Source organism: Ranitomeya imitator, chromosome 8 (assembly GCF_032444005.1).
Source record: "Ranitomeya imitator isolate aRanImi1 chromosome 8, aRanImi1.pri, whole genome shotgun sequence".
NCBI lineage: Eukaryota > Metazoa > Chordata > Amphibia > Anura > Dendrobatidae > Ranitomeya > Ranitomeya imitator.
The window spans coordinates 173,320,806-173,346,951 of record NC_091289.1 but is presented as its reverse complement, the minus strand read 5'-3'; the positions used below and the strand labels follow the sequence as shown (position 1 = coordinate 173,346,951).

Here is a 26,146-nt window from a genome sequence, read left to right as displayed (position 1 = left end):
AAACAATTACATTGGGGATGACGAAGTTATTTTGACTGTTACCATTCTGTTCATAAAAGCAACGAGACTAAATGCAAAATTTCAAGGTGTCCGATTTTTTTCTTCGGACAGAGCCTGTCCAACAAAAAAGTCGCAGAATGCTCGATTTGCAGCCCATATTTGGATCTAAAGAGTCCGTGAAAAGAAAATCAGACTTCACTCAGATGACATCACGGACTGACACAACGGAGAAGATGGAAACATTTTTTTCCATTTTCTCATCTTAAAAAAATTGGGTCACACTCAGAGTGTGATCATAGCGGACCAGAAGAGAGAAAATGTGGTTGTGTGAAACTAGCCTAAAAGGTTGCAATATTCTTTAGAATGCACACCTCAGTTGCTGCAGCACTTCTTTATTTTTTATTATTTTTTTAAGATAAACGTTAATGTTCCTGTACACCATTGAGCAGCAACAGCTAAAGCACAATATTACACAGCGCAGCTGCTGAAGAACTTCTTTTCATAGGAAGAAGGTTCTCTACCTAAAGCTACATTGTGATTGTCTGCTATGGAGTGACAAAGACAGTTTTTCTTTTTTTTTTTTGGACAGTTTTATAAATATGACTCTCAGTTGCTAGTCCTCTCTGGACAAGACCTGTAAACTGTCAATGACTTGTATCAGACACTGGGATATGAAGAACACCAAGAAAAAAAGTCCTTGTGCCACTTGAATGGGACTAAGCTGTAATACCAGACACATCCAGCAGAATAGAATGGCGCTGTTTCAGACCTTTTTTTTTTTTTTTAAATCTCAGCTTTGTAATAAAGTCTAGAATGTACAAAATCTCTGCTTTGATGGAGAAGTCATGCTAGAAATGGGACAGAATAATATCACCTGCTTTGTCCTGCCCCGGCCACCTTACTCCCAGCATCACTGACACTGTGTAATATAATTAGTCACGCCGTGCATAAGTGGGAACATCGGTTTGTGTCACACATACCATTAATGCTGATATTAGTAAATTATCAGCTCATTTCTGTAAATCTTGGAGAAAAGATTCTCAAAGCGCTCAGAGAAATATGACATAGAAAATTATTTATTGTTGCAAGAGATTTTTGTCTTAAATTATTTTTTGTTATTATTTTAGCAATGTTTTATTTTTTTCCTTATCACGATCTGTGTTAAAATAAAAATGTAAAATCTTGCAATTTTCACAATGGATGGCCACCAGGGATTTTTTTTTTAGACTCGTATTTCCTGTTGTTTCAGGAAATTGACATGCACATTAGCAGCAACAGACTGATCCAAACCCTACACTTTAGATTGAAGCAACTAATGAGCGTGTGCAACGGTGATTGTGAAGGGAGAGGGAGGAGTTGAGCTGTCACATTGTTTACCATACCATTTTACCATATTATGCACTGAAAAAAGGGACAAAATTAAAAATGTGATGAAAAGGTATAAAAACATAATTCTGCCATTGTTTTTGGTTTTGGATTTTGTTTTCGGAATGTTCATTGTAAAAAATTAAATGACAATATGCTTTCCCATGTCAGCACAGTTATTGTGATACGAACCAAACATGTATTGTGTTATATATATATAAATATATATATATACACACACATATATATATATATATATATATATATATATATATATATATATTTGCCAAATATTTGCAAAAAAATATATATATATTGGTTTATCGCCATTTTCTGAGACGCGTAATTTTCTATTTTGCTGTGAATGAACCTCTGGCATTCTTTTTTGCTTGGCAAGACTATATTTTTATTGCTGTAATTTTGGGGTACTGAAATATTTTAAGGAAATGTGGTGACCAAAAAATGGCATTTACTGTAGGGGCTAATAAATGTTATAACTTGATAGATGGCACTATTACAGATGTGATGATACCAATATGATTATTTTTACATTCCTTTATAATTAAGAAGGAAATGTGTAATAAGTCATAGATTTTTTTAAACTTTTATTTTTTCTATCTGTTACTATATTTTATTTTTAGTCCCCCTGTGGGACTTGAGCCTGCATCTGATTGGTTCTTCTACATACTGCAATACTAATTTATATGGTAGTGTTGCAACATATTGCTGACATGACGTTCTCCTATGAAGCTCAGCCACGGGCTGTGCTTCACAGGAGGACTAAGATGGCAGTGATGGGGGTCTTCGGCACTCTCCTAGCTGCAATGATAACACATAGGCATCCCATGATCATATTGTTGGGGTCCAACGGGAGCCGGTGCAGATGCACATTGCCAATCTCATCATTTAAATGTCACGGTCAGCGATAGACTGCGGCATTTCAATAATTAAAGCGCGGCGAGTTGAGATTTCTCCATTATACAGGAAAATGTCAGTAGTCTTCCACAGCTGGCACCTCCTCAGGTATCATGCCTGCTCAGCTCCTGAGCCTGCAACATACACTGGCACCTAAGCATGTGTTGAACTATTACATCACAAGTTGGGAAGGGGTTAAAAAAACAGGTTTTCATAAAACTGTAAATATATTTTACCTGGTGTAAATGTCGCTGTTCTCCTGATTCTGACGATGTTTTCCTTTTGTTCCTGCGCCTCTCCGTTCCTGAGATACGGCCTCTTATTCCCTGTATGTAAGTTTAGACTATTTAGCCAAGTGGGCGCAATCCTCATCTCTTTTCTGGGACGTCTTCTTGCTGACCACGCCTAGTTGTCTAACAAGAATAGATTTATATACAAGGGAAAACGGGGCCATATCTCAGGAAAGGAGAGGCGCAGAAACAAAAGGAGAACATCGCCGGATTCAGCAGAACTAGGACATTTACACAAGTTAAAAATGTAGATATTTGTGGAATGTGTCTGAAGCTTGTTGAAAAATTTGAAAAATGAAATGCCAGTGATAAGTGCTCATTCTTTTTGGGGGCAGGAAAATGGAACAATATCACACAACAGCACAAGCCACGTCCACTGTGTGGCCGAAGTCTCTTGGTCGCCACCGCCCTCCAAGTTGCAAATATTAATTTCGAAATAAACCGAAAAATGTATCTTAAGACCCTAGAACAAATAATCGGGTGGACGGTTTTGAGCAGAACGTGCAGCAATGAGATGGCCATATTATCACGGTCCGTGGTGCTATGTGTCGCAGTCCTAGAAGGATGTCTGCTGTAAACACTGACACTGCAGTAATCCCAGCTGCGCTCCGTCGCTGCACAGTCTGTCCTGGTGACACGTCACAGAGGCGGTGCGCTGCGCAGGGTGTGTGTGAACACCGGCAGCTGTGATGTGTCATACCAGATAGCAGAATGGGGCACTGCCACCTGAACTGTCACCTCCTACGCCTCCTCATGCCTTTGTCTATAATTGGCAGCCAAGGCCTGGGTGTTATATGGTAACGGTAGTATATACCGCCTAGTGGTGCTGCGGTCGGGCCCTCACCCTGCACACACGGGATATAGGGGTGTGTCATATTCCTCATTCCTGTATAATAATAACACCAGTAAAACCAGTTTGCCCAGTTTTCATAACTGCACAGTGTGACACTCCAGAGATCAGGGTAATGTTACTGTACATCAGTCTTCTGGTATTTCTGAGTTTTCCAGCCGTTGGTAAACAAGGGTCAGTGCAGGATGAGCCGCAGATCACTGACAGCCCAGACATACACATATTACGCCGTTAATTGTTTAGTCATCCAAACCAAACACGACCTCTATTAGTTGGCCACAGGGTTGCAAACTTGGCAAATACCCAGGGCCCCCCCATTTTGTGAGGGGCTCCCAATAATGGAAACTTTACAAGTAAACTACATTGACCAAGTATTACTTAGTGCTATTGGTATAATACGGAAATAAAACTGTATTATTACTTGAGAACTACGGTATATGGCGGTATTTTTTTACTACAACATATTTGTAGGCACCATTTGGCAGTATTATTTGAACACTGCATATTTTCTGGTCACTATTTGGTGGTATGTAAATACTGTATATTATCTGAGCCACACATAGAGTAGCAGTATTGCTTGAATACTGGATATTTTTGGGTCACTATGTGGTTGTATTTGAATACTGCATATTATCTCACCTCTAATTGTCAGTATTATTTGAATTTTGGTTATTATTTGGGCACTATATGTTGGTACTAGCTTTCATAGTTTCATAGGTATAAGGTTGAAGGTAGACGTAAGTCCATCGAGTTCAACCTATAGCCTAACATGTTAATCCAGAGGAAGGAAAAAAAGCCCAAGACATTAATACAGGAGCTTCTCACAAAATTAGAATGTAATCAAAAAGTTAATTTATTTCCGTTCTTCAATACAAAAAGTGAAACCCATATATTATATAGAGTCATTACAACCAGAGTGATCTATTTCATGTGTTTATTTCTGTTAATGTTGATGATTATGGTTTACAGTCAATGAAAACCCAAAAGTCATTATCTCAGTAAATTAGAATACTTTATAACACCAGCTTGAAAAATGATAAATGATTTCAAAATCGGAAATGTTGGTCTACTGAACTGTATGTTCAGTAAATGCATTCAACACTTGGTCCGGGCTCCTTTTCCACCAATTGCTGCGTCAATGCGGCGTGGCATGGAGGCGATCAGCCTGTGGCACTGCTGAGGGGTTATGGAAGCCCAGGAAGCAAAGGCTTTCTAAGCATGTAAAAAGGTCCTTTAGTCTGTTTCAGTAGCTCCACAATCATGGGGAAGACTACTGACCTGACAGATGTCCAGAAGGCAGTCACTGACACACTCCACAAGGAGGGGAAGCCACAAAAGGTCATTGCTAGAGAAGCCGGCTGTTCAGAGTGCTGTATCCAAGCATATTAATGGAAAGTTGAGTGAAAGGAAAAAGTGTGGTAGAAAAAGGTGCACAAGCAACCGGGATAACCGCAGCCTTGAAAGGATTGTTAAGAAAAGGTCATGCAACTTGTGTGGGAGATTCACAAGGAGTGGTCTGCTGCTGGAGTCATTGCTTCAAGAGTCACCACTCACAGACGTATCCAGGACATGGGCTACAAGTGTCGCATTCCTTGTGTCAGCCACTCATGACCAATAGACAACGCCAGAAGCGTCTTACCTGGGCCAAGGAGAAAAAGAACTGGACTGTTGTCAGTGGTCCAAGATGTTGTCTTCAGATGAAAGTATATTTTGCATTTCATTTGGTAATCAAGGTCCCAGAGTCTGGAGGAAGAGTGGAGGCCACAATCCAAGCTGCTGGAGGTCTAGTGTGAAGTTTCCACAATCAGTGATGGTTTGGGGAGTCATGTCATCTGCTGGTGTAGGTCCACTGTGTTTTATCAAGAACAAAGTCAGCGCAGCTGTCTACCAGGACATTTGAGAGCCCTTCATGCTTCCCTCTGCCGACAAGCTTTTTGGAGATGGAAATGTCATTCTCCAGCAGGACTTGGCCCCTGTCCACACTGCAAAAAGGGCCAATACCTGGTTTACAAACAACAGTATCACTGTGCTTGATTGGCAGCAAACTCGCCTGACCTTATCCCCGTAGAGAATCTATGGAGTATTGTCAAGAGTAAGATGAGAGACAACAGACCCAACAATGCAGACGAGCTGAAGGCTGCTATGAAAGCAACCTAGGCTTCCATGACCCCTCAGCAATGCCACATGCTGATCGCCTCCATGCCATGCCGCATTGATGCAAAAGGAGCCCCGACCAAGTATTGAGGGCATTTACTGAACTGTTATGAACAGGTGATTCAGAACCACAATGGACCTAGTGGTTAAGAGCACACAAAGTGACCTGATAGTTACTAACATAGGACGAGCTCTGAGACGTGGGAACTCTGCTGACCGCAATCCCTAATCCTATCATACCACACTAGAGGTAGCCGTGGATTGCGCCTAACGCTCCCTATGCAACTCGGCACAGCCTGAGAAACTAGCTAGCCCTGAAGATAGAAAAATAAGCCTACCTTGCCTCAGAGAAATTCCCCAAAGGAAAAGGCAGCCCCCCACATATAATGACTGTAAGTTAAGATGAAAATACAAACAAAGAGATGAAATAGATTTTAGCAAAGTGAGGCCCGACTTACTGAATAGACCGAGGATAGGAAAGATAGCTTTGCGGTCAGCACAAAAACCTACAAACAACCACGCAGAGGGGCAAAAAGACCCTCCGCACCGACTAACGGTACGGAGGTGCTCCCTCTGCATCTCAGAGCTTCCAGCAAGCAAGAAAAACCAATATAGCAAGCTGGACAAAAAATATAGCAAACAAAAGTAACACAAGCAAAACTTAGCTCATGCAGGGCAGACAGGCCACAAGAACGATCCAGGAGAAAGCAAGACCAATACTGGAACATTGACTGGAGGCCAGGAACAAAGAACTAGGTGGAGTTAAATAGAGCAGCACCTAACGACTTAACCTCGTCACCTGAGGAAGGAAACTCAGAAGCCGCAGCCCCACTCACATCCACCAGAGGAAGCTCATAGACAGAACCAGCCGAAGTACCACTCATGACCACAGGAGGGAGCATGACCACAGAATTCACAACACTGAACATACATTTCAGTAGACCAAGATTTCCGATTTTGAAATCATTTATCATTTTTCAAGCTGGTGTTATAAAGTATTCTAATTTACTGAGATAATGACTTTTGGGTTTGCATTGGCTGTAAGCCATAATCATCAACATTAACATAAATAAACACATGAAATAGATCACTCTGTAATTACTCTATAGAATATATGAGATTCACTTTTTGTATTGAAGAGCTGAAATAAATTAACTTTTTGATGATATTCTAATTTTGTGAGAAGTACCTGTAGCTCCATATTAGGGGAAAAATTCCTTCAGAACTCCATATGGCAATGACACTGGTTCCCAGGATCAACGATCCAGCACAAAATCTAGTGACCATAACCTGCAATATTAAATTTATCAAGAAAGGCATCCAGACCCCTCTTGAACTTTGTCAGGAATCAAACATTACAGCATCATGTGGCAGAAACATAGTCTCATTGCTCTTACAGTAGAGAATCCATAGTCTCACTGCTCTTTCAGTAGAGAATCCATAGTCTCACTGCTCTTTCAGTAGAGAATCCATAGTCTCACTGCTCTTACAGTAGAGAATCTATAGTCTCATTGCTCTTATAGTAGAGAATCTATAGTCTCACTGCTCTTACAGTAGAGAATCCATAGTCTCATTGCTCTTATAGTAGAGAATCCATAGTCTCACTGCTCTTACAGTAGAGAATCCATAGTCTCATTGCTCTTATAGTAGAGAATCCATAGTCTCACTGCTCTTACAGTAGAGAATCTGAGTTTATGATTAAACCTTCACTCCTCTAGATGTAGAGGATGTCCCCCTTGTCCCCATCAAAGGCCCCGATGCTCAAAAGCTCATTAGAAAGATCTCTGTACTGTCCCCTCATATATTTGTACATTGTAATAAGATCGCCCCTAAACATTCGTTTTCATAAACTTCCAATCTGAAAGCTGTATATTATTTTGGCACTGTAGCATTGTTATCTAAAAACTGAATATTACGTGGCCACTATATGGTGATATTATTTGACTACTGCATCTTATGCGGATGTTGTATGATGGCATTATTTTACTGCTACATTTTTTTGGCTATTATATGGCAGTATTATGCCAATACTATATATAATTTGGGCACTATATGGTGGTGTTATTTGAATTCTACATATTGTTTTGGTAATATATAGTGGAAATATTTTAACACTGCAAATTATATGGACACTATATATTAGTATTATTTCAATATTGAATATTATATGGACATTATATGTTAGCATTATTTCAATATTGCATATTATAAGGACACTATATGTTAGTATTGTTTCAATTCTGAATATTACATCTACACTATATTGTGGTATTATTTGACTAAGGTCTATTAATTGGATGCGGTATGATGGCATTACTTTACTACTGTATATTATTTGGCCACTAAATGGCAGTATATTAGATATTAGTGGAAAATTACATTGTGATATTATTTGAACACTGCATATTATATGGGAAATAATAGGATGATATTTTACTACTGCATATTATTTGCCTACTATTTGGCAGTATTTTGACAATGCCGCATATTATTTTAGCACTAAATGGTGAAATTATTTGTATTCTACATATTTTTTGGTAACATATATTGGAATTATTTGAATACTGCTTTTTTGTCTATATTTGGGTATATTATCTTGGCACTATATGACAGTTTTATGTGAACTGAAGTTATGAGAGCTTTTTACTGCCCCCAAGGCAAATACAGGAGCTGCAGAGGTAGCCTGCACAATCTTTTGCACGTTGAAATTATCTTGTAAATTTAGCAAACATCGAGTCACATGAAGATCCTGTTTGTATCTGAAGAAATGTCAACGCCATTTAAAATACAAGTATAATTGGGCCGCTAATGAGGCGTCACCTGACATCACAGGATCCGTCTCATTGTGAATCAATATTCTGCGAGAAATAAGATGACGAGACATAAAAAGTGACATTTCGGAAATATAACTTTGATAACTTGTCTGCTTTATCATCATTTATATGGCTCTCAAACTTGATGTGCGGTGTAGAAAAAATCTGTTGCGGCATGAAAACAGTCATCAAGGATTTTACTTTTTTTGTGTTTTTTTCCTCTTTTGAACCTTTAAGTTACTTTGCAGCTCCAAAATCCTTCTAAAAAAAAACGCTTAAAAAAACTTGGATAACTCATCTTCTTAAAGGGATTTTCCAAGGTGAGCAGAAATTTTTGCAGTGAATCTGTGTGACAGAGATTGCCAAACAGTTACAGTGCGCAATACATACACAGTCAGGATTCCCCTCTATCTGCAGAACGGGTGGGCTGCAAATATGTGATTTTCATTGTCTTCGTCATGCGCCAACTAGATTCTCATCCGCTTCTTTCAGTAGCGCTGTCGGAAGAAGCAGATAACAATCTAGATGGCACGGGATCACCCACTCGCGGTGGACGTAGAGCGGAGTCCTGTCTGTGTGCCCACTGCGCACTGTCACAAATTGACATAAATAGACTGCAGAAAGTTCTACTCAGCTTGGAAAACATTTAATTTCTATGGGGAATCAATTTCTTCAATGCTGATTGATAAAAAGAAAAACTGATAAAAAAAAAAACTCCCCCACAAAAGAGCATTTCGTGAATTGACATCCGCTTGAAAAACTTTTTTCTTTTAAACGTCTCAAAAAACTCAGAATAAACATAATCCAAGATCCGTCATCAGCAAACCTGGTTCCCAGGCGGAAGTTTATTTAAAAAAAAACAAAGAAAAAAGATCTATTCACCCTCCTCTGGTCCAAAGCTAAATCTCCACCGTAGCTCCTGGTGTCTGTTATTGTCTGCAGATCTGATGTCACCTAAAAAGCGCTGCAGCCAATCAGTGACTTTAGCATCTGCCCGAGTTAAAGGCATGAGCCACTCAGAGGCTCTGAACTCAGTGATTGTCTGCAGAACTACTGTCATGACGTCAGCGCTGCAGACAATAACAGATACCGGGAGCAATGATGGAGACTGAGAGATGGACCAGGGTACGGGGTGCAAAGCAAATTTTATTTCTTTAAAACAAAGTCTAGCTGGAGTGAGAGGGGTTATTGTGAAACAGGAAAACGATTGTAATCAATGACAAATGAGCACTGACAGCGCTGCAGTCAATCAGTGGGCTCTCAGCGGCTCGTCCCATCAACGCTGACAGAGCTGCGGGGCTCAGTGATTGGCTGCAGTGCTGTTGATTGCAGACAATAACAGGCACTGGGAGCAGCAGTGAAGACTTAACACTGGACCCAGGGAGGGTGAGTAGAGCAGAGTTTGCTTTGTTAGCAGGGGGTTTCCGGAACTAGAAAACAGCTTTACATTCTTTGTTTTCTTGAGATAAAAGTGAATGGAGGATTTTCTCGGGCGTGCAAATCCCACCTCTCCCATAGGATTAATTTATCATCTGGGAATCATTGTTTTTAGTCTGTAACCACGGAGACACATAGGTCTGCATAGGAGCTGTGTACACAAGACAGATATTTCATAAGCAAGATTTTTGCATTGTGGTTTCTTTACTTGAGGTGAGGTACATTGTGCGTCTCATACTGGGCTGACGGACCGCGGCTCTCTGGCTGCCGGTAGATGGAGACTGATCTGGAGTGCCGCCGCTCATTACCGATGTCAGCACTTAGGGCGTACAGTACAGGCCGCACACCGGCACCTGTTTGCCCAGGATTGGCTTGGGAAGAACAGATCGGCTTTACTAATGGGCCAGAAATATATTATCTGCGGTGAAATCAAGTGTGCAAACACGTAAGAAAGATAATATGTACTTATCACAAAGACGGGAACCAGCGCCAGAGGGAAGTGACTTAGGGTACCGTCACACAGTGGCATTTTGATCGCTACGACGGCACGATCCGTGACGCTCCAGCATCGTAACAATATCGCTCCAGCGTCGTAGACTGCTGTCACACTTTGCAATGTACGACGCTGGAGCGATAATTTCATGACGTATGTGCGATGTAGAAGCCGTTGGTTACTATGCGCACATCGTATACGATATCTGTTACACCATGCGATCATGCCGTCACAGCGGGACACTAGACGACGAAAGAAAGTTTCAAATGATCTGCTACGACGTACGATTCTCAGCGGGGTCCCTGATCGCAGGAGCGTGTCAGACACTGCGATATCGTAACTACATCGCTCGAACGTCACGAATCGTGCCGTCGTAGCGATCAAAATTGCACTGTGTGACGGTACCCTAAGAGTCAGATCCCAAAAACTCAATATTGTCTGTTACCTACGGATCACATGGTATCTACACACACAGCATGTCTTCTATGGAGGCCAAAAACAGATCCAGGCGGTGCCGATCCAACCCGAAATAACAGGAAAAACCAAGCAGGGACGATCCACCGTACTGAGCAATCTCCCCTGAGTACAGTCTGGCGGTATAATATTCAGTACATGGACAAAGTATGTGTCCCCCACATTACACTAGATGGACAAAGTACAGTATGTGCCCCCCACATTACACTATATGGACAAAGTATGTGCCCCCCCACATTACACTAGATGGACAAAGTACAGTATGTGCCCCCCACATTACACTATATGGACAAAGTATGTGCCCCCCACATTACACTATATGGACAAAGTATGTGCCCCCCACATTACACTAGATGGACAAAGTACAGTATGTGCCCCCCACATTACACTATATGGACAAAGTATGTGCCCCCCACATTACACTAGATGGACAAAGTACAGTATGTGCCCCCCACATTACACTAGATGGACAAAGTACAGTATGTGCCCCCCACATTACACTATATGGACAAAGTACAGTATGTGCCCCCCACATTACACTATATGGACAAAGTATGTGCCCCCCACATTACACTAGATGGACAAAGTACAGTATGTGCCCCCCACATTACACTATATGGACAAAGTACAGTATGTGCCCCCCACATTACACTATATGGACAAAGTATGTGCCCCCCACATTACAGTATATGGACAAAGTATGTGCCCCCCACATTACACTATATGGACAAAGTATGTGTCCCCCACATTATACACTTTATGGACAAAGTATGTGTCCCCCACATTATACTATATGGACAAAGTATGTGCCCCCCACAATACACTATATGGATAAAGTACAGTATGTGCCCCCCCCCCCACATTAAACTATATGGACAAAGTACAGTATGTGCCCCCACATTAAACTATATGGATAAAGTACAGTATGTGCCCCCCACATTACACTATATGGACAAAGTATGTGCCCCCCACATTACACTATATGGACAAAGTATGTGTCCCCCACATTATAATATATGGACAAAGTATGTGCCCCCCACAATACACTATATGGATAAAGTACAGTATGTGCCCCCCACATTAAACTATATGGACAAAGTACAGTATGTGCCCCCACATTACACTATATGGATAAAGTACAGTATGTGCCCCCACATTACACTATATGGATAAAGTACAGTATGTGCCCCCACATTAAACTATATGGACAAAGTACAGTATGTGCCCCCCACATTACACTATATGGGCAAAGTATGTGCCCCCCACATTACACTATATGGACAAAGTATGTGCCCCCCACATTACACTATGTAGACAAAGTATGTGCCCCCCACATTACACTATATGGACAAAGTATGTGCCCCCCACATTACACTATATGGACAAAGTATGTGTCCCCCACATTTCGCTATATGGACAAAGTACAGTATGTGCCCCCCACATTAAACTATATGGACAAAGTACAGTATGTGCCCCCCACATTAAACTATATGGATAAAGTACAGTATGTGCCCCCACATTACACTATATGGACAAAGTACAGTATGTGCCCCCCACATTAAACTATATGGACAAAGTACAGTATGTGCCCCCCACATTAAACTATATGGATAAAGTACAGTATGTGCCCCCACATTACACTATATGGACAAAGTACAGTATGTGCCCCCCACATTAAACTATATGGACAAAGTACAGTATGTGCCCCCCACATTACACTATATGGACAAAGTACAGTATGTGCCCCCCACATTACACTATATGGACAAAGTACAGTATGTGCCCCCCACATTAAACTATATGGACAAAGTACAGTATGTGCCCCCCACATTACACTATATGGACAAAGTATGTGCCCCCCACATTACACTATATGGACAAAGTACAGTATGTGCCCCCCACATTACACTATATGGACAAAGTACAGTATGTGCCCCCCACATTACACTATATGGACAAAGTACAGTATGTGCCCCCCACATTACACTATATGGACAAAGTACAGTATGTGCCCCCCACATTACACTATATGGACAAAGTACAGTATGTGTCCCCCACATTTCGCTATATGGACAAAGTACAGTATGTGCCCCCCACATTACACTATATGGACAAAGTACAGTATGTGTCCCCCACATTTCGCTATATGGACAAAGTACAGTATGTGCCCCCACATTACACTATATGGACAAAGTACAGTATGTGCCCCCCACATTACACTATATGGACAAAGTACAGTATGTGCCCCCCACATTACACTATATGGACAAAGTACAGTATGTGCCCCCCACATTACACTATATGGATAAAGTACAGTATGTGTCCCCCAAATTACACTATATGGACAAAGTACAGTAGGTGCCCCCCACATTACACTATATGGACAAAGTATGTGCCTCCCACATTACACTATATGGATAAAGTATGTGCCCCCCACATTACACTATATGGATAAAGTATGTGCCCCCACATTTCACTATATGGACAAAGTAAGTGTCCCCCACATTTCGCTATATGGACAAAGTACAGTATGTGCCCCCCACATTACACTATATGGATAAAGTACAGTATGTGCCCCCCACATTAAACTATATGGACAAAGTACAGTATGTGCCCCCCACATTACACTATATGGACAAAGTACAGTATGTGCCCCCCACATTACACTATATGGACAAAGTACAGTATGTGCCCCCCACATTACACTATATGGACAAAGTACAGTATGTGCCCCCCACATTACACTATATGGACAAAGTACAGTATGTGCCCCCCACATTACACTATATGGACAAAGTACAGTATGTGCCCCCCACATTACACTATATGGACAAAGTACAGTATGTGCCCCCCACATTACACTATATGGATAAAGTACAGTATGTGCCCCCCACATTACAACACAGGAGCGTCTCTCACCTCCCATTCTACATCCATACACATTAATATGGGGCTTACTCCCCACTTTGCAGATATAACATCTCCCGCTCTCCGGGGAAGAATTTCTACAAGAATTTGGAGGCATCTCTAAGAATTTCAGCATCGGTGTGTTCAATCAATGATGTTGCTATAATTCCTGCTGAGACCAGTAGTTCCACAAGCGATCACCTCTAACAATATTGCCACAAGTTTCCCTTAAAGAACAGCCGGACATCGAGCTCCTAATTGTGATTAGAAGAAATCCTAATTACAAGCTAGATGTCCGACAGGGCTGCTCGATGCTTTTTTATCTATCCATCCATCTATCTAATATCTATCTATCTAATATCTACACACGTGGTCAAAATTGTCGGTACCCCTCATTTAATGACAGAAAAAAACCACAATGGTCACAGAAATAACTTGAATCTGACAAAAGTAATAATAAATAAAAAATGTATGAAAATGATCAAATAAAAGTTGCTTTTCCCAGTTGTCTCGTGTCTGAAGGTGGCCTTTTCCAGACGGCATGTTACAGCTCTTTCCAAAGATGCTCAATAGTATTTAGGTCGGGGCTCATAGAAGGCCACTTGAGAATTGTCCAATTTTTCCTTTTCGCCATTCTTGGGTGTTTGTAGCTATGTGTTTTGGGTCATTACTAGTGATGAGCGAATATACTTGTTACTCAAGATTTCTCCAGCATGCTCGGGGGTCCTCCGAGTATTTTTTAGTGCTCGGAGATTTAGTTTTCTTCGCCGCAGCTGAATGATTTACATCTGTGCCAGCATAAGTACATGTGGGGGTTGCCTGGTTGCTAGGGAATCCCCCCATGTACAGTAGTTATGCTGGCTAACAGATGTAAATCATTCAGCTGCGGTGATGAAAACTAAATCTCCGAGCACTAAAAAATACTCGGAGGACCCCCGAGCGTGCTCGGGAAATCTTGAGTAACGAGTATATTCGCTCATCACTAGTCATTACCCTGTTACAAGACCCATGACTTGCGACTGAGACCAAGCTTTCTGACACTGGGCAGCACAATTCTCTCTGGAATCCCTTGATAGTCTTGAGATTTCATTGTACCCTGCACAGATTCTATACACCCTGTGCCAGATGCAGAAAGCAGCCCCAGAACATAACAGAGCCTCCTCCATGTTTCACAGTAGGGACAGTGTTCTTTTCTTGATAGGCTTCATTTTTCCATCTGTGAATGTAGAGTTGATGTGCCTTGCCAAAAAGTTCCATTTTTGTCTCATCTGTCCATAGGACATTCTCCCAGAAGCTTTGTGGCTTGTCAACATGTAGTTTGGCATTATTCCAGTCTGGCTTTTTTATGATTTTTTTCTCAACAATGGTGTCCTCCTTGGTCGTCATCCATGAAGTCCACTTTGGCTCATACAACGACGGATGGTACGATCTGACACTGATGTTCCTTGAGCTTGAAGTTCACCTTTAATCGGTTTAGTAGTTTATCTGGGCTCTTTTGTTACCACTCGTATTATCCGTCTCTTTGATTTGTCATCAATTTTCCTCCTGAGGCCACGTCCAGGGAGGTCGGCTACAGTCCCATGGATCATAAAGTTCTGCATAATATGTGAAACTGTAGTCACAGGAACATCAAGCTGCTTGGAGATGGTCTTATAACTTTTACCTTTAACATGTTTGTGTATAATTTTCTCTCTAACCTCCTGAGACAACTCTTTCCTTCGCTTCCTCTGGTCCATGTTGAGTGTGATACACACCGTGTCACTACACTGCACAGTGAGGATCTGTAGCCCTATAAACCGGCCACGCACTGATTCCAGGATTGTAGACACCTGTGATGCTCGTTAGTGGACACACCGCAATTTAACATGTCCTTTATGTCACATTGTTTTCAGGGGTACCATCACTTCTGTCCAGGCCTATTTCATGAGTTTTGTTTTTTTTTAATTCTGTGGCAGCATGATTGAAAAGCAATGTCTGACTTTCATTTGCTCAATTTCATAGATCTTTTATTTATTATTACTTTTGTCAGATTCAAGTTATTTCTGTGACCATTGTGGGTTTTTCTGGCATTAAACGAGGGGTACCGACAATTTTGACCACGTGTGTATGTATCCAATATCTATCCATCCGCTGACACTATTCCCCTCCTCATAGCTGTCCCCTCTTGTGTAGATGTATCACAGATGCTACGTAACATTTCTCCTGTCTCGGGATCACACCGTGCTTATAAAAAGAATTCAGCTCGTTTGACTTTCACGTTTTATTGTTTAGCCAAAATGATTCATTGTAGTAATAAACACAAAAGGCTCCATTCTAACGCCACTCTAACGCCACTCTAACGCCACTAACGCCACTCTAACGCCACTCTAACGCCACTCTAACGCCACTCTAACGCCACTCTAACGCCACTAACGCCACTCTAACGCCACTCTAACGCCACTCTAACGCCACTCTAACGCCACTCTAACGCCACTCTAACGCCACTCTAACTCCACTCTAACGCCACTCTAACGCCACTCTAACTCCACTCTAACGCCACTCTAACGCCACTCTAACGCCACTCTAACTCCATCATCGCTGAAAACAAATCTCTACCAAGCGATTACGGTAACTCTCAGTTTCTAAACACAAAAAGGTGAATGCATAATTCTTCCTCCCTCCTGCTCTTTTTTTTTCCACTGCTCTTTTGTCAGTGGACATTTTTCCACATTTGTCAATACTTAAGTGAACGGACATCGGAGGATCCCTGAGTCTAATCTTTATTTTTCTGTCAGTCTCTTCCTTATAACCTGCCAATCACCGGCTTTGTGAGCTGTAGAAGGATCTGAGCATTGTTTGCTTTTTTTTTTTCTCTTGCATCTTGTAAGTAAAAATGGACAAAGGTTAAATCCTAATGCAAACATACATAAAGTGGGGAGCGTCGCTGTACTTCCATTCCCTGGTAAAGTCGAGTCGACCATAACAGGTCAACCATTGTGCCATATTACCAAACTTATCGATGACTGTGATGAAAGGCTTAACTATTGTGGGTGCAGAGATGATGGACCCTATTGGGGTGCAGCAGCTCCGTCTGCCCCATATGTGGAGAGCAGATTCCGGGGGTCCCTCTGATGGGATCATGGAGGTCTGAGGATGCAGCAGCGTCTTATGTATTGATTCTCATATGGACATATCAGGAGTGTACACAGCTAATGCATTCGCCTACACGTCCAGCAATCATCTAATCAGTATTGATCTCACTATCAGCAGCCGGAAAAGGCAGAGAATTGATGCACTTACAAAAGGTGGCTGAGCGTTACGAGCAAGTGACAAATTCAGCTCTGCTACATTACTATTATGGAAAACCGCAGAATATACACCTTTCTACCATTATGTGCACTAATTGCTAAGATTTTCACATCCTGGGAATCTTTCAGCAGGTTTTTATCACCCTATCTGATGTAGGGACAGAGATCCTGATTCCAGTGATGTATCACTTACTGGGCTGCTTGTTTTGATAAAAGTTTTCTCAACCAGTTCTCTGAAAGCTGAGAGGTGTTTAAACCCAGCCCACACTGCTAATTGGCAGCTGTGTTCACTGTGCATAGGCAAAAAGCAGTGATAGGGGCTGGGTTATACACAGTTCATGAATATGGAGGACTACATGGCAGCAGGTTTACTAGTCCTCTAGTGATAATCTCCTGCTGATAAAACTGCGATTTTATCAAAACTAAAAAGCAAGTAGCCCAGTAAGTGACACATCACTGGAATCGGTCTCTGCCTCTACATTATACTGCTTTCAGATTAGGTGGAAAAATCCTGATGACAGATTCCCTTTAACTCTGAGAATGTAGGATTTATGTATCTATGCCAATTAAATGGGCAAGTTATGTGTGTATCTCCAGAGACAAGCACGTAAAAAATTACAACCCAGGGGTCACATCTTACCAGGACGCCTGTGTAACTCGATTATTTTAAAGGATCTCTTAAAAAAAAAAAGTCAAAAAAGTTTTTTTTCTCCTTTTAAAGTAAGCGGAAAGAAATAACAAAATGTGTCCGGAGGACTTTACACATCCATCCATTTTTAGGACAAACCATTGATTTAATTGAAAGTTATGTAATACTTTACTCCACCTGTGGGGGTGCTGTAGGAAAATGAAATACTTGCTTCCAAGTTTTCCAACAGATCACAGCAAGTATATAATTAATCAACATGGAGACCTAACACATTGACAACTTTTTTAAGCCCTGCCTAAAATGTATCTATAAATTATTTATGCATTTAATGTAACATTTACTTATTCGGCTGGGAAAAACAAATATCCCGAAACCATCGATTGATTAATATGTGAATTACATTGCAGTACAAATTTTATTACAGCCACTGCGAGCTCTCGTCACCGCAGACAATTTTCTCTTGCTGTTGACGGCACCCGATGACCCTACAGCTCCTTTCATCATTATCTGTACTTATGTACAATATTACTCCTAAGTGTGCGCCCACATACGCCCACCACCATGAGAGCACAGCTCAGGAACTGTTACCAGGACAGCGCCAAGCGTAGGTTCTTAACGAGACCATGATAAAAGGACATTATTCCCTTGTAGTTTATGCCATGCACTCAATTTTGGCCATTTGAAGTTGGATAATTGCATTGCTGGAGTATAAAAAGTACAGAAAAAAAGAGGCTATACTTATTAATGATTGTATGAAGACTCTAGAACTCTTAAAGGAAGTCAAATCTAAGAATAACTTATTTTGGAGGACCCTGCATATCCATTGATTTGAATGAGAACTGTGTAATACTTCATTTCTCCTCTGGGAGTGCTGTAGGAGAATTACGGGAAACACCTACTGCTGACTCTTCTACAGATTGCAATTGATTGCTGGCGGATCCGAAAAAGGAAACTCTGTTGGGGAATCCTTGAAACAAAAAGGAATTAAGAAAAAAAACGTATCCACCAACTTTTAGACTTCCTTAAGAAAACTCCATCAACCTTGGCCCTGCAGATGTAGGACAAAACTTTTATAGAATTGTCCTGATGTTAATCAGCATTGACCTTGGGCATCTCCTGGTGTCTCTTCAGTGTAAATAGTCGCCGCCTCTACTTAATTGAGGTGGATTATATTTCCTACATCGTCCACACAGTCAGTTGCGCCTGCGTAAATCTTGTTCCTACAGCGCAGGCGCAAGAGTTGAACACACTGGTGGACACAGACAGTAAAGGTCCCTGTGCAAAAAACAATATATGGGCCCTTTGCAGCCAAACATCTCACCATAATGCACAACTGAGGTGGTAGTGGCCCCATTGTCTCTTGGGCCCCTGTGAGGCTGCAGAGGTTGCACCAATGATATGTTGGCCCTGGTTGAACGGGCTGCAGGAGACGCGGCTACTGCAGGCACAGAGGAGGCACGGAGCACGGTTCAGAGACGCCCATCGGACTCCTCGGTGCCAATTAGCAAATGGCGCAGGACAATTATAAAATGCGTCTTCCTAGTTATGTGGAGCTGCCGGCCTCTCATACAGGAGTTGGTGCTATAAAAGAGGTCTAAAACTTGGTAGAAATAATTTATATAGGGAAAACATGGTGAAAGGTTTCCTCTAAAAAAAAATAAAATAAATAAAAATGGAGAGAATCCATTTAAGTTTCTAACTTTGCAAAGATTTAGCCCCAAATACATAAAAAAAAAATATCAGATATGCGTGCGTTGGGAACAATCGTTGGTAAATCAGACTAATTTATTATTTATGATGCAACTTTGTTTCCAAACCTGTAAATATTTATACAACTGAGTATTTGCATTGGCCACAATGTACATTTCTAAGATAATTCTTAGACCTTCTCCGAAGACTGGAGAGGACAGAAAACCAAAGAAAACCAACATTTACAGTATTCATCAGAAACACAGATTAGGGCAAACACTTTCATTTCTGTCTATAGAGTTTAGACCTAGGAGCTTGCAATCTACTTCATGCATGACAGTAAAAGCAGCGAACTGAGCGGAACTACGTATATCTATGTGGCAGCCTTGTGGACCATGGAGCTTGAAATTTAATGTCCTACGTATATCTATATGGCAGCCTTGTGGACCATAGAGCTTGCAATCTACTGTCCTATGTATTTCTATATGGCAGCCTTGTGGACCATAGAGCTTGCAATCTACTGTCCTACGTATATCTATATGGCAGCCTTGTGGACCATAGAGCTTGCAATCTACTGTCCTACGTATATCTATATGGCAGCCTTGTGGACCATAGAGCTTGCAATCTACTGTCCTACGTATATCTATATGGCAGCCTTGTGGACCATGGAGCTTGCAATCTACTGTCCTATCTATATCTAAATGGCAGCCTTGTAGACCATGGAGCTTGCAATCTACTGTCCTATCTATATCTACATGGCAGCCTTATGGACCATCGAGCTTGAAATCTAATGTCCTACGTATATCTATATGGCAGCCTTGTGGACCATAGAGCTTGCAATCTACTGTCCTATCTATATCTACATGGCAGCCTTGTGGACCATAGAGCTTGCAATCTACTGTCCTACGTATATCTATCTGGCAGCCTTGTGGACCATAGAGCTTGCAATCTACAGTCCTGTGTATTTCTATATGGCAGCCTTGTGGACCATAGAGCTTGCAATCTACAGTCCTATGTATTTCTATATGGCAGCCTTGTGGACCATAGAGCTTGCAATCTACTGTCCTACGTATATCTATATGGCAGCCTTGTGGACCATAGAGCTTGCAATCTACTGTCCTACGTATATCTATATGGCAGCCTTGTGGACCATAGAGCTTGCAATCTACAGTCCTATGTATTTCTATATGGCAGCCTTGTGGACCATAGAGCTTGCAATCTACTGTCCTACGTATATCTATATATGGCAGCCTTGTGGACCATGGAGCTTGCAATCTACTGTCCTATCTATATCTACATGGCTGGCTTGTAGACCATACAGCTTGCAATCTACAGTCCTATGTATTTCTATATGGCAGCCTTGTGGACCATAGAGCTTGCAATCTACTTAATGCGCTACAGTCCTATGTATATCGACATGGCAGCCTTGTGGACCATGGAGCTTGCAATCTACTGTCCTACGTATATCTACATGGCTGGCTTGTAGACTATGGAGCTTGCAATCTACAGTCCTACGTATATCTACATGGCAGCCTTGTGGACCATGGAGCTTGCAATCTACTCATCCAGTGCACATTGGTCGCAGACATAGAACACTTTTTTGCAGTAACAGATCGACATCCTAAATACCAGCTTTCCTCCTAGATACATTTGTTGACTAGTTTCCATTTCCAGCCTCTTCTACCCAGTGTCGGAGTTTATATAACTGGATCCACATAAACTTGTGCTCAGGGATATAGCGCAGCTTTTATTACGCAATGCAATAAATTAATAACTACGAAGACATTACGGGATCGCTACAGGGAAATTCATCAGGGTTAACACCTTGTGTGCTGGAGGGTGCACAGCTCTGCTTTCTTTCCCAGGCCCTTGAGGCTGGAGTGGGCACAGTACATATAGTCAGTATATAGAGAGAGTACTCACCCTCCACCTGTATCTCTAGACATGCTGCTGGCCTGACACTGAGCACAGTCTCTCTAGAGGAGTGCAGAGGATAGACACAGCTGCGGGGACTGAGGGACTGTCACACACAAGGCTTGGGCAGGGCTAGCTCTGCCCTCTCACAGCTCTCTGATTGGGAGCTACCTTGACGTACAGACTGAAGCCTGCCCTGTAGACGTCAGCTGTGTGCCACTCACATCCTTACACATAGAGTGCAAGCTCCATTGGTGACAGCATGCTGGGGCTGCAGGAGAGCGCCGACTCTGCAGGAGAGCGCCGACTCTGCAGGAGAGCGCCGACTCTGCAGGAGAGCGCCGACTCTGCAGGAGAGCGCCGACTCTGCAGGAGAGCGCCGACTCTGCAGGAGAGCGCCGACTGCATGTAGCGGAGGATCTAAAGAATCCGGATCAGATACAAAAGTGGAATTGAATATCAGAAAACTAGCAATGCAGCTTCTGCAGAACCTCTTTATATCGCCGCTTTTCTGCAGAGTTCTACCGCAACCATAGTAGCCAATTACAAAATAAAATTCAATGTGATTTTTTTTTTTAATTCCGGACATTTTTATGCATTTGCATTTACACATGATAATTACTACTTTTTGCTAATGGGATCACATGGCGTGAAAAAAGCAGGAAAACATTTCCGGCATTATTTACGCCATGATATCGCATCAACAGACAGCCCTTTCATAGCTAAAATTATTGCTAAATTAAATTACATATTTTATTGTGACAATTAGTAAAATTAAAGGGACAGTTCACTTTTAGATAACCCCTTTTCATAGGTTGTGCACTTTCTGACTATGTGCCCACGTTGCTGATTAGGCTTAGGAATTTCTGGTGCGGATTCTACATCTCTTGGCAGGAAACGCAGGTGCGGATTTGTCGTGTTTTTTTGTGCGGATTTTGTGCATTTTTGTTGCAGAGTTGCTGATGATTTTTTTGCGGATTTATATAATGGAATGGGTGCAAAAAAGAAGTGACATGCTACTTCTTTTAATCCGCAGCGTTTCCGCACGGAATTTTCCGCACCATCAGCACAGCGTTTTGTGTTTTTTTTTCACATTGATTTACATTGTATGCTAAATCACTTGTGGCTCTGCAGCGTTTCTGCACCGCAAAAAACGCTGCGGAGCCGCAGGAAATCTGCAACGTGTGCACATACCCCCTTTGTAGCTTCTGTGCCCCGCTCCTCTGCTTTTGTATGGTTGCCAATATGCTTATCTGGCTAGGACTTTTGATGGTGCTGCCCTTTGAGGCCCAGTTTTTTTTAAAGGGTCAGCGCATGCCCTGGTCCTTCTTCCTGAACTAATGCCCACCAGCTGACCCAGGATGCTGATCTAATGTGCCTTATGCTACTTTCACACATCAGGTTTTTTGCATCAGGCACAATCCGGCGAATGTTGGAAAAACCGGATCCGGCGCAGATTGTGAAAAACTGATGCGACGAATCCATTTTTTCGACGGATCTGGCTAGCATGTCTAGATTATTGGATAAAACAAATTTGGTGCATGCTCAGTTTAAAAAAACGGAATCCGTCATTTTCCGGATCCGCCACCTTCCGGCTCCCATTCTAGCAAACAGCCGGAAGTGCCGGAGACGAAAAACGTTGCTGTGGATGTTTTTTCCAGAAACGGCAGATTTGCCGGATCCAGCGAAAAACAGACGAAACGCAATGTCGTCCGGAGCAATCCACCGGCACTAATACAAGTCTATGGGAGAAAAAAAAAAAAGAATACAGCAGAGGTCTACTGAAACATGCAGAGGAAGAGAGAGGGGATGTTGCAGGAACAGAGCGTAATTTGTGACTCATGACACAAGCTTGTGTGCAAAGTTAATTACAAACCTGAGGGAAGATTTCAATGGAAACCCATTAAGCGCCTGTAATCCGTGTTCACTGCCCGGGAAACGCCGCTGCCCAGATAAATGGGGCATCTGGGAGGTCGCAGGAGCTGTTCCCTTCTGCATGTGCACTGGTTATTACACACGTGTTAGACATGCATTTCTGAAAATTAAGCCCCTAGCGCCTATTTTTTTTTCTATTGCTTTCTATATTTTGTCAGAGCTGAAGACGATTTTACAATGATGGACGTTAACTGTCCGGGGCGTTTAATTCTAAAAATACCAAATCAGCAGCGGGAAAAAGTCCGCAGTAAATTCATTCATCCATTGTGGCCCTTTATGTTACTGTTAGACGTAAAACGCATATTTTTTCCTAATACTGGAGCAATGAGGAGGATTAATGTTAGTGTGTGCGGCGTATGGACAAAGTATGTGCCCCCCACAGTACAGCACAGGAGCTTCTCCATCCACAGACATTAGTATGGAGTCGCCCCTCTGCAGATAGAACGGCTCCCGCTCTTCTGGGAAGGATTTCTACAAGATTTTGGAGGGGTCAATGGGAATTTTTGCCTCTTCAGAACATTTGTTGGGTCAGACCCTGATGTTGGGGGGAGGCCGAGCTCACAGTCTACATTATACTGGTCAGTGTTGGATGGGGCTTAGGTCCGGGATCTGTGCGGCCGGCCATATTCTTCCACCAAGACTTCTCTGGTTGCGGAGCGGCAGTACTACACATGACCTGCGGACAGGGATGGCGCTATTTTTGTAATCTTGGAAATCCCTTTCAAGAACAACTTATCTCGTGAAGCAATGAACGTCCCTCTATACTGTGTTAGGTCACCTGGCGGGATCCATAACTCATTTATTTCAGGGACTATAAAAGACCACTACTCAGTTTAGAGGTATTTGCCTTTTACATTGTTAGCAGGGGTCCCACCAACCCCTTAACCCTGCTGTTCTGTTCGGTCTGGGGAGACCTATTTTGAACTTTGGTATTTTTTGGGGTGTTCAAGATGCGGTTCTGAAACTTGTGGTTGATTGACTTAAATGAGGATGGGTCGGTCGGCCACGGGTTTCAGAGCAGCATCTTGAATATTTTAAAGAATATTGAAGTTCAAAGTCGGTCATTTTTGACCAACAGAACAGCAGGGTTAAAAAAAGGAATGCAACAGCGCCATCATGAGACCAACGCTTGAATGCAGTGTCTTTATTCTGCAAAAATCATCTCCATATATTTCAGTATAGAAATACCCCCTGAGAGATTGGGGACCGCCACTTTGTTCCTTAGTTTATCAAACTTCAAATTAGAGGTTGTTGCTGTATGCAAGCTTGTATTTAGCAGGACATGCTGAAACTTGTAGTGCACAAGACACAAGCATGGTACCCCTGTGTTATATGGCGCCTCGCTGTTCTGTGTACCTGTCACACGCCTTAGGGATGGGATCAGGGTGGAGGGACGGCTTACGTTACACTTTGGCCTGGATAGCAGCACGTTCCCTGCCTGCGTTAGCGTTGCCCTATCTTAACCTCCCATATATGACGTGAGTCATCACCCGGAATTGGATAAATGGGGAAGTGACTGTATAGACTGGCAAAGTGCCATGCTGAGGATCCCTATAAGTGACGGTGCCTGGCATGGCGGCCGTGCGTCAAACAGGAATTTCTTGTTGAGCGTATTCCTAGGAGGACGTCGCACAAATGGAGTCGCTTCGTTGTCCTTATTTTTCAGTCCCGTTTCCTTGCCTTTCCTTTGCACATAATCATTTCCTACCGTTGCCGTTATGCTGCGCGGTCGCTTCACTTGAAGACCGTAATGGTGCAATTGTCCAGTTTGGAGGGCGAGCGGATGGAAGGCGCAAGGCTCTAACCCGCGCCGTTGTGGTTGTACCCACAGGACTAACCCGACATGTATATTTATAGATGGCTCTTGTACTACGTGTACATCAATAATCAGGCACAAAGCACTTTCAACGTAGACTATAGGGAGAATCCAGCTGTTACTTGTATAGAAAAATGGGCAAAAACTTTATTGTAATTTCAGATCAAAAAGGATCTTCTCAGTAATGGAAAAAAATATATATGAGCTTTTTCCGACGCGTTTCGGACTAAGTCATAGTCTTTACTCATGGATCACTCAAACAGGATCCTTCATCCTTCCCATTGGAGGATCAAACCTTTTTTAATGATCCATTGGTTAGGGCTATGACTCGGTCCGAAACGTGGGAAAAAAGCTCATTTTATGTTATTTTGCACATTTTGCATTAAAAACCCAGGATTCTCACTGTCGTCTACTTCATCTGCCACCAACGAGCAGGAATGGTTTTTTATATCCGGGTCGAGGATTGCTGTCAACTTTAGTCGGGTGAGCTGGATCGTGCCCTTCCTTGTCTTTATCAAAGACAGTGCCTACTCCTAGTTTCATGCTGCCTTTACTTTGCCATTTTGAACAAAGCACAGTATGATTATAATACACAGGATAAAAGAAAGTAAAATGATTTGACCATCTACAATCAGACTCAAAGTCACATTGGATTATAGAAAATGTCAATAAATTTAATATGGGCAGAACACGAAATAAAACATTCCAGAAAGGGATAAGATATAAAGGTAAACACGGCCTCCTACTACCAATGCTCAGTAAATTTCCAGAGTATGAAATCCTCCATTGTGCTCCTTGTATGTGATGTCATTTATTTCCTTCGCCCAGTACACACCAGGGATGGGACTAACGATCCAGTCTCTTTCTAATCTGCGACAACGTAGAAGGAAGTCCAGGAATGACGTCTATAAAACCGTATTTGCTTTTATGGCATCGATCTTCGTCTCTTATCAGGAATAACGACTTTTGTGATAATTCTTTGTCATCGCTCCGTCCGTTCTGCAGTGCAGGAATGTCTGCTGATGCCCAGAATGCAGAAATGAGTAGATCTCCATCACTGGTCTCCTCGCCGCCGGCTCGCTCTAATGGTACAATTGATTTTACATATCCGTTTCTTTTGTTTCTTGTAATCTTTGTAAATTCAAAGTTTTATTTTCT

The 26,146-nt window shown here is 42.2% G+C and overlaps 1 protein-coding gene across 2 annotated transcripts in view; it reads right to left on the bottom strand.

The window, feature by feature from the left end:
• Positions 1-21,346, bottom strand: part of TTC39A (tetratricopeptide repeat domain 39A) — a 61,012-nt gene extending 39,666 nt beyond the window's left edge. Inside the window, exon 1 of one of the 2 annotated variants that reach the window (XM_069737926.1) lies at positions 21,247-21,346. In XM_069737926.1, coding sequence (XP_069594027.1) covers positions 21,247-21,269 — 23 coding nt within the window. In that variant the 5' untranslated portion in view covers positions 21,270-21,346. Of the gene's footprint in view, positions 1-2,516; positions 2,553-21,246 lie in introns of those variants that run through there. The other variant, XM_069737927.1, reaches the window with a different exon arrangement.
• Between the last annotated feature and the right edge of the window lie 4,800 nt (positions 21,347-26,146).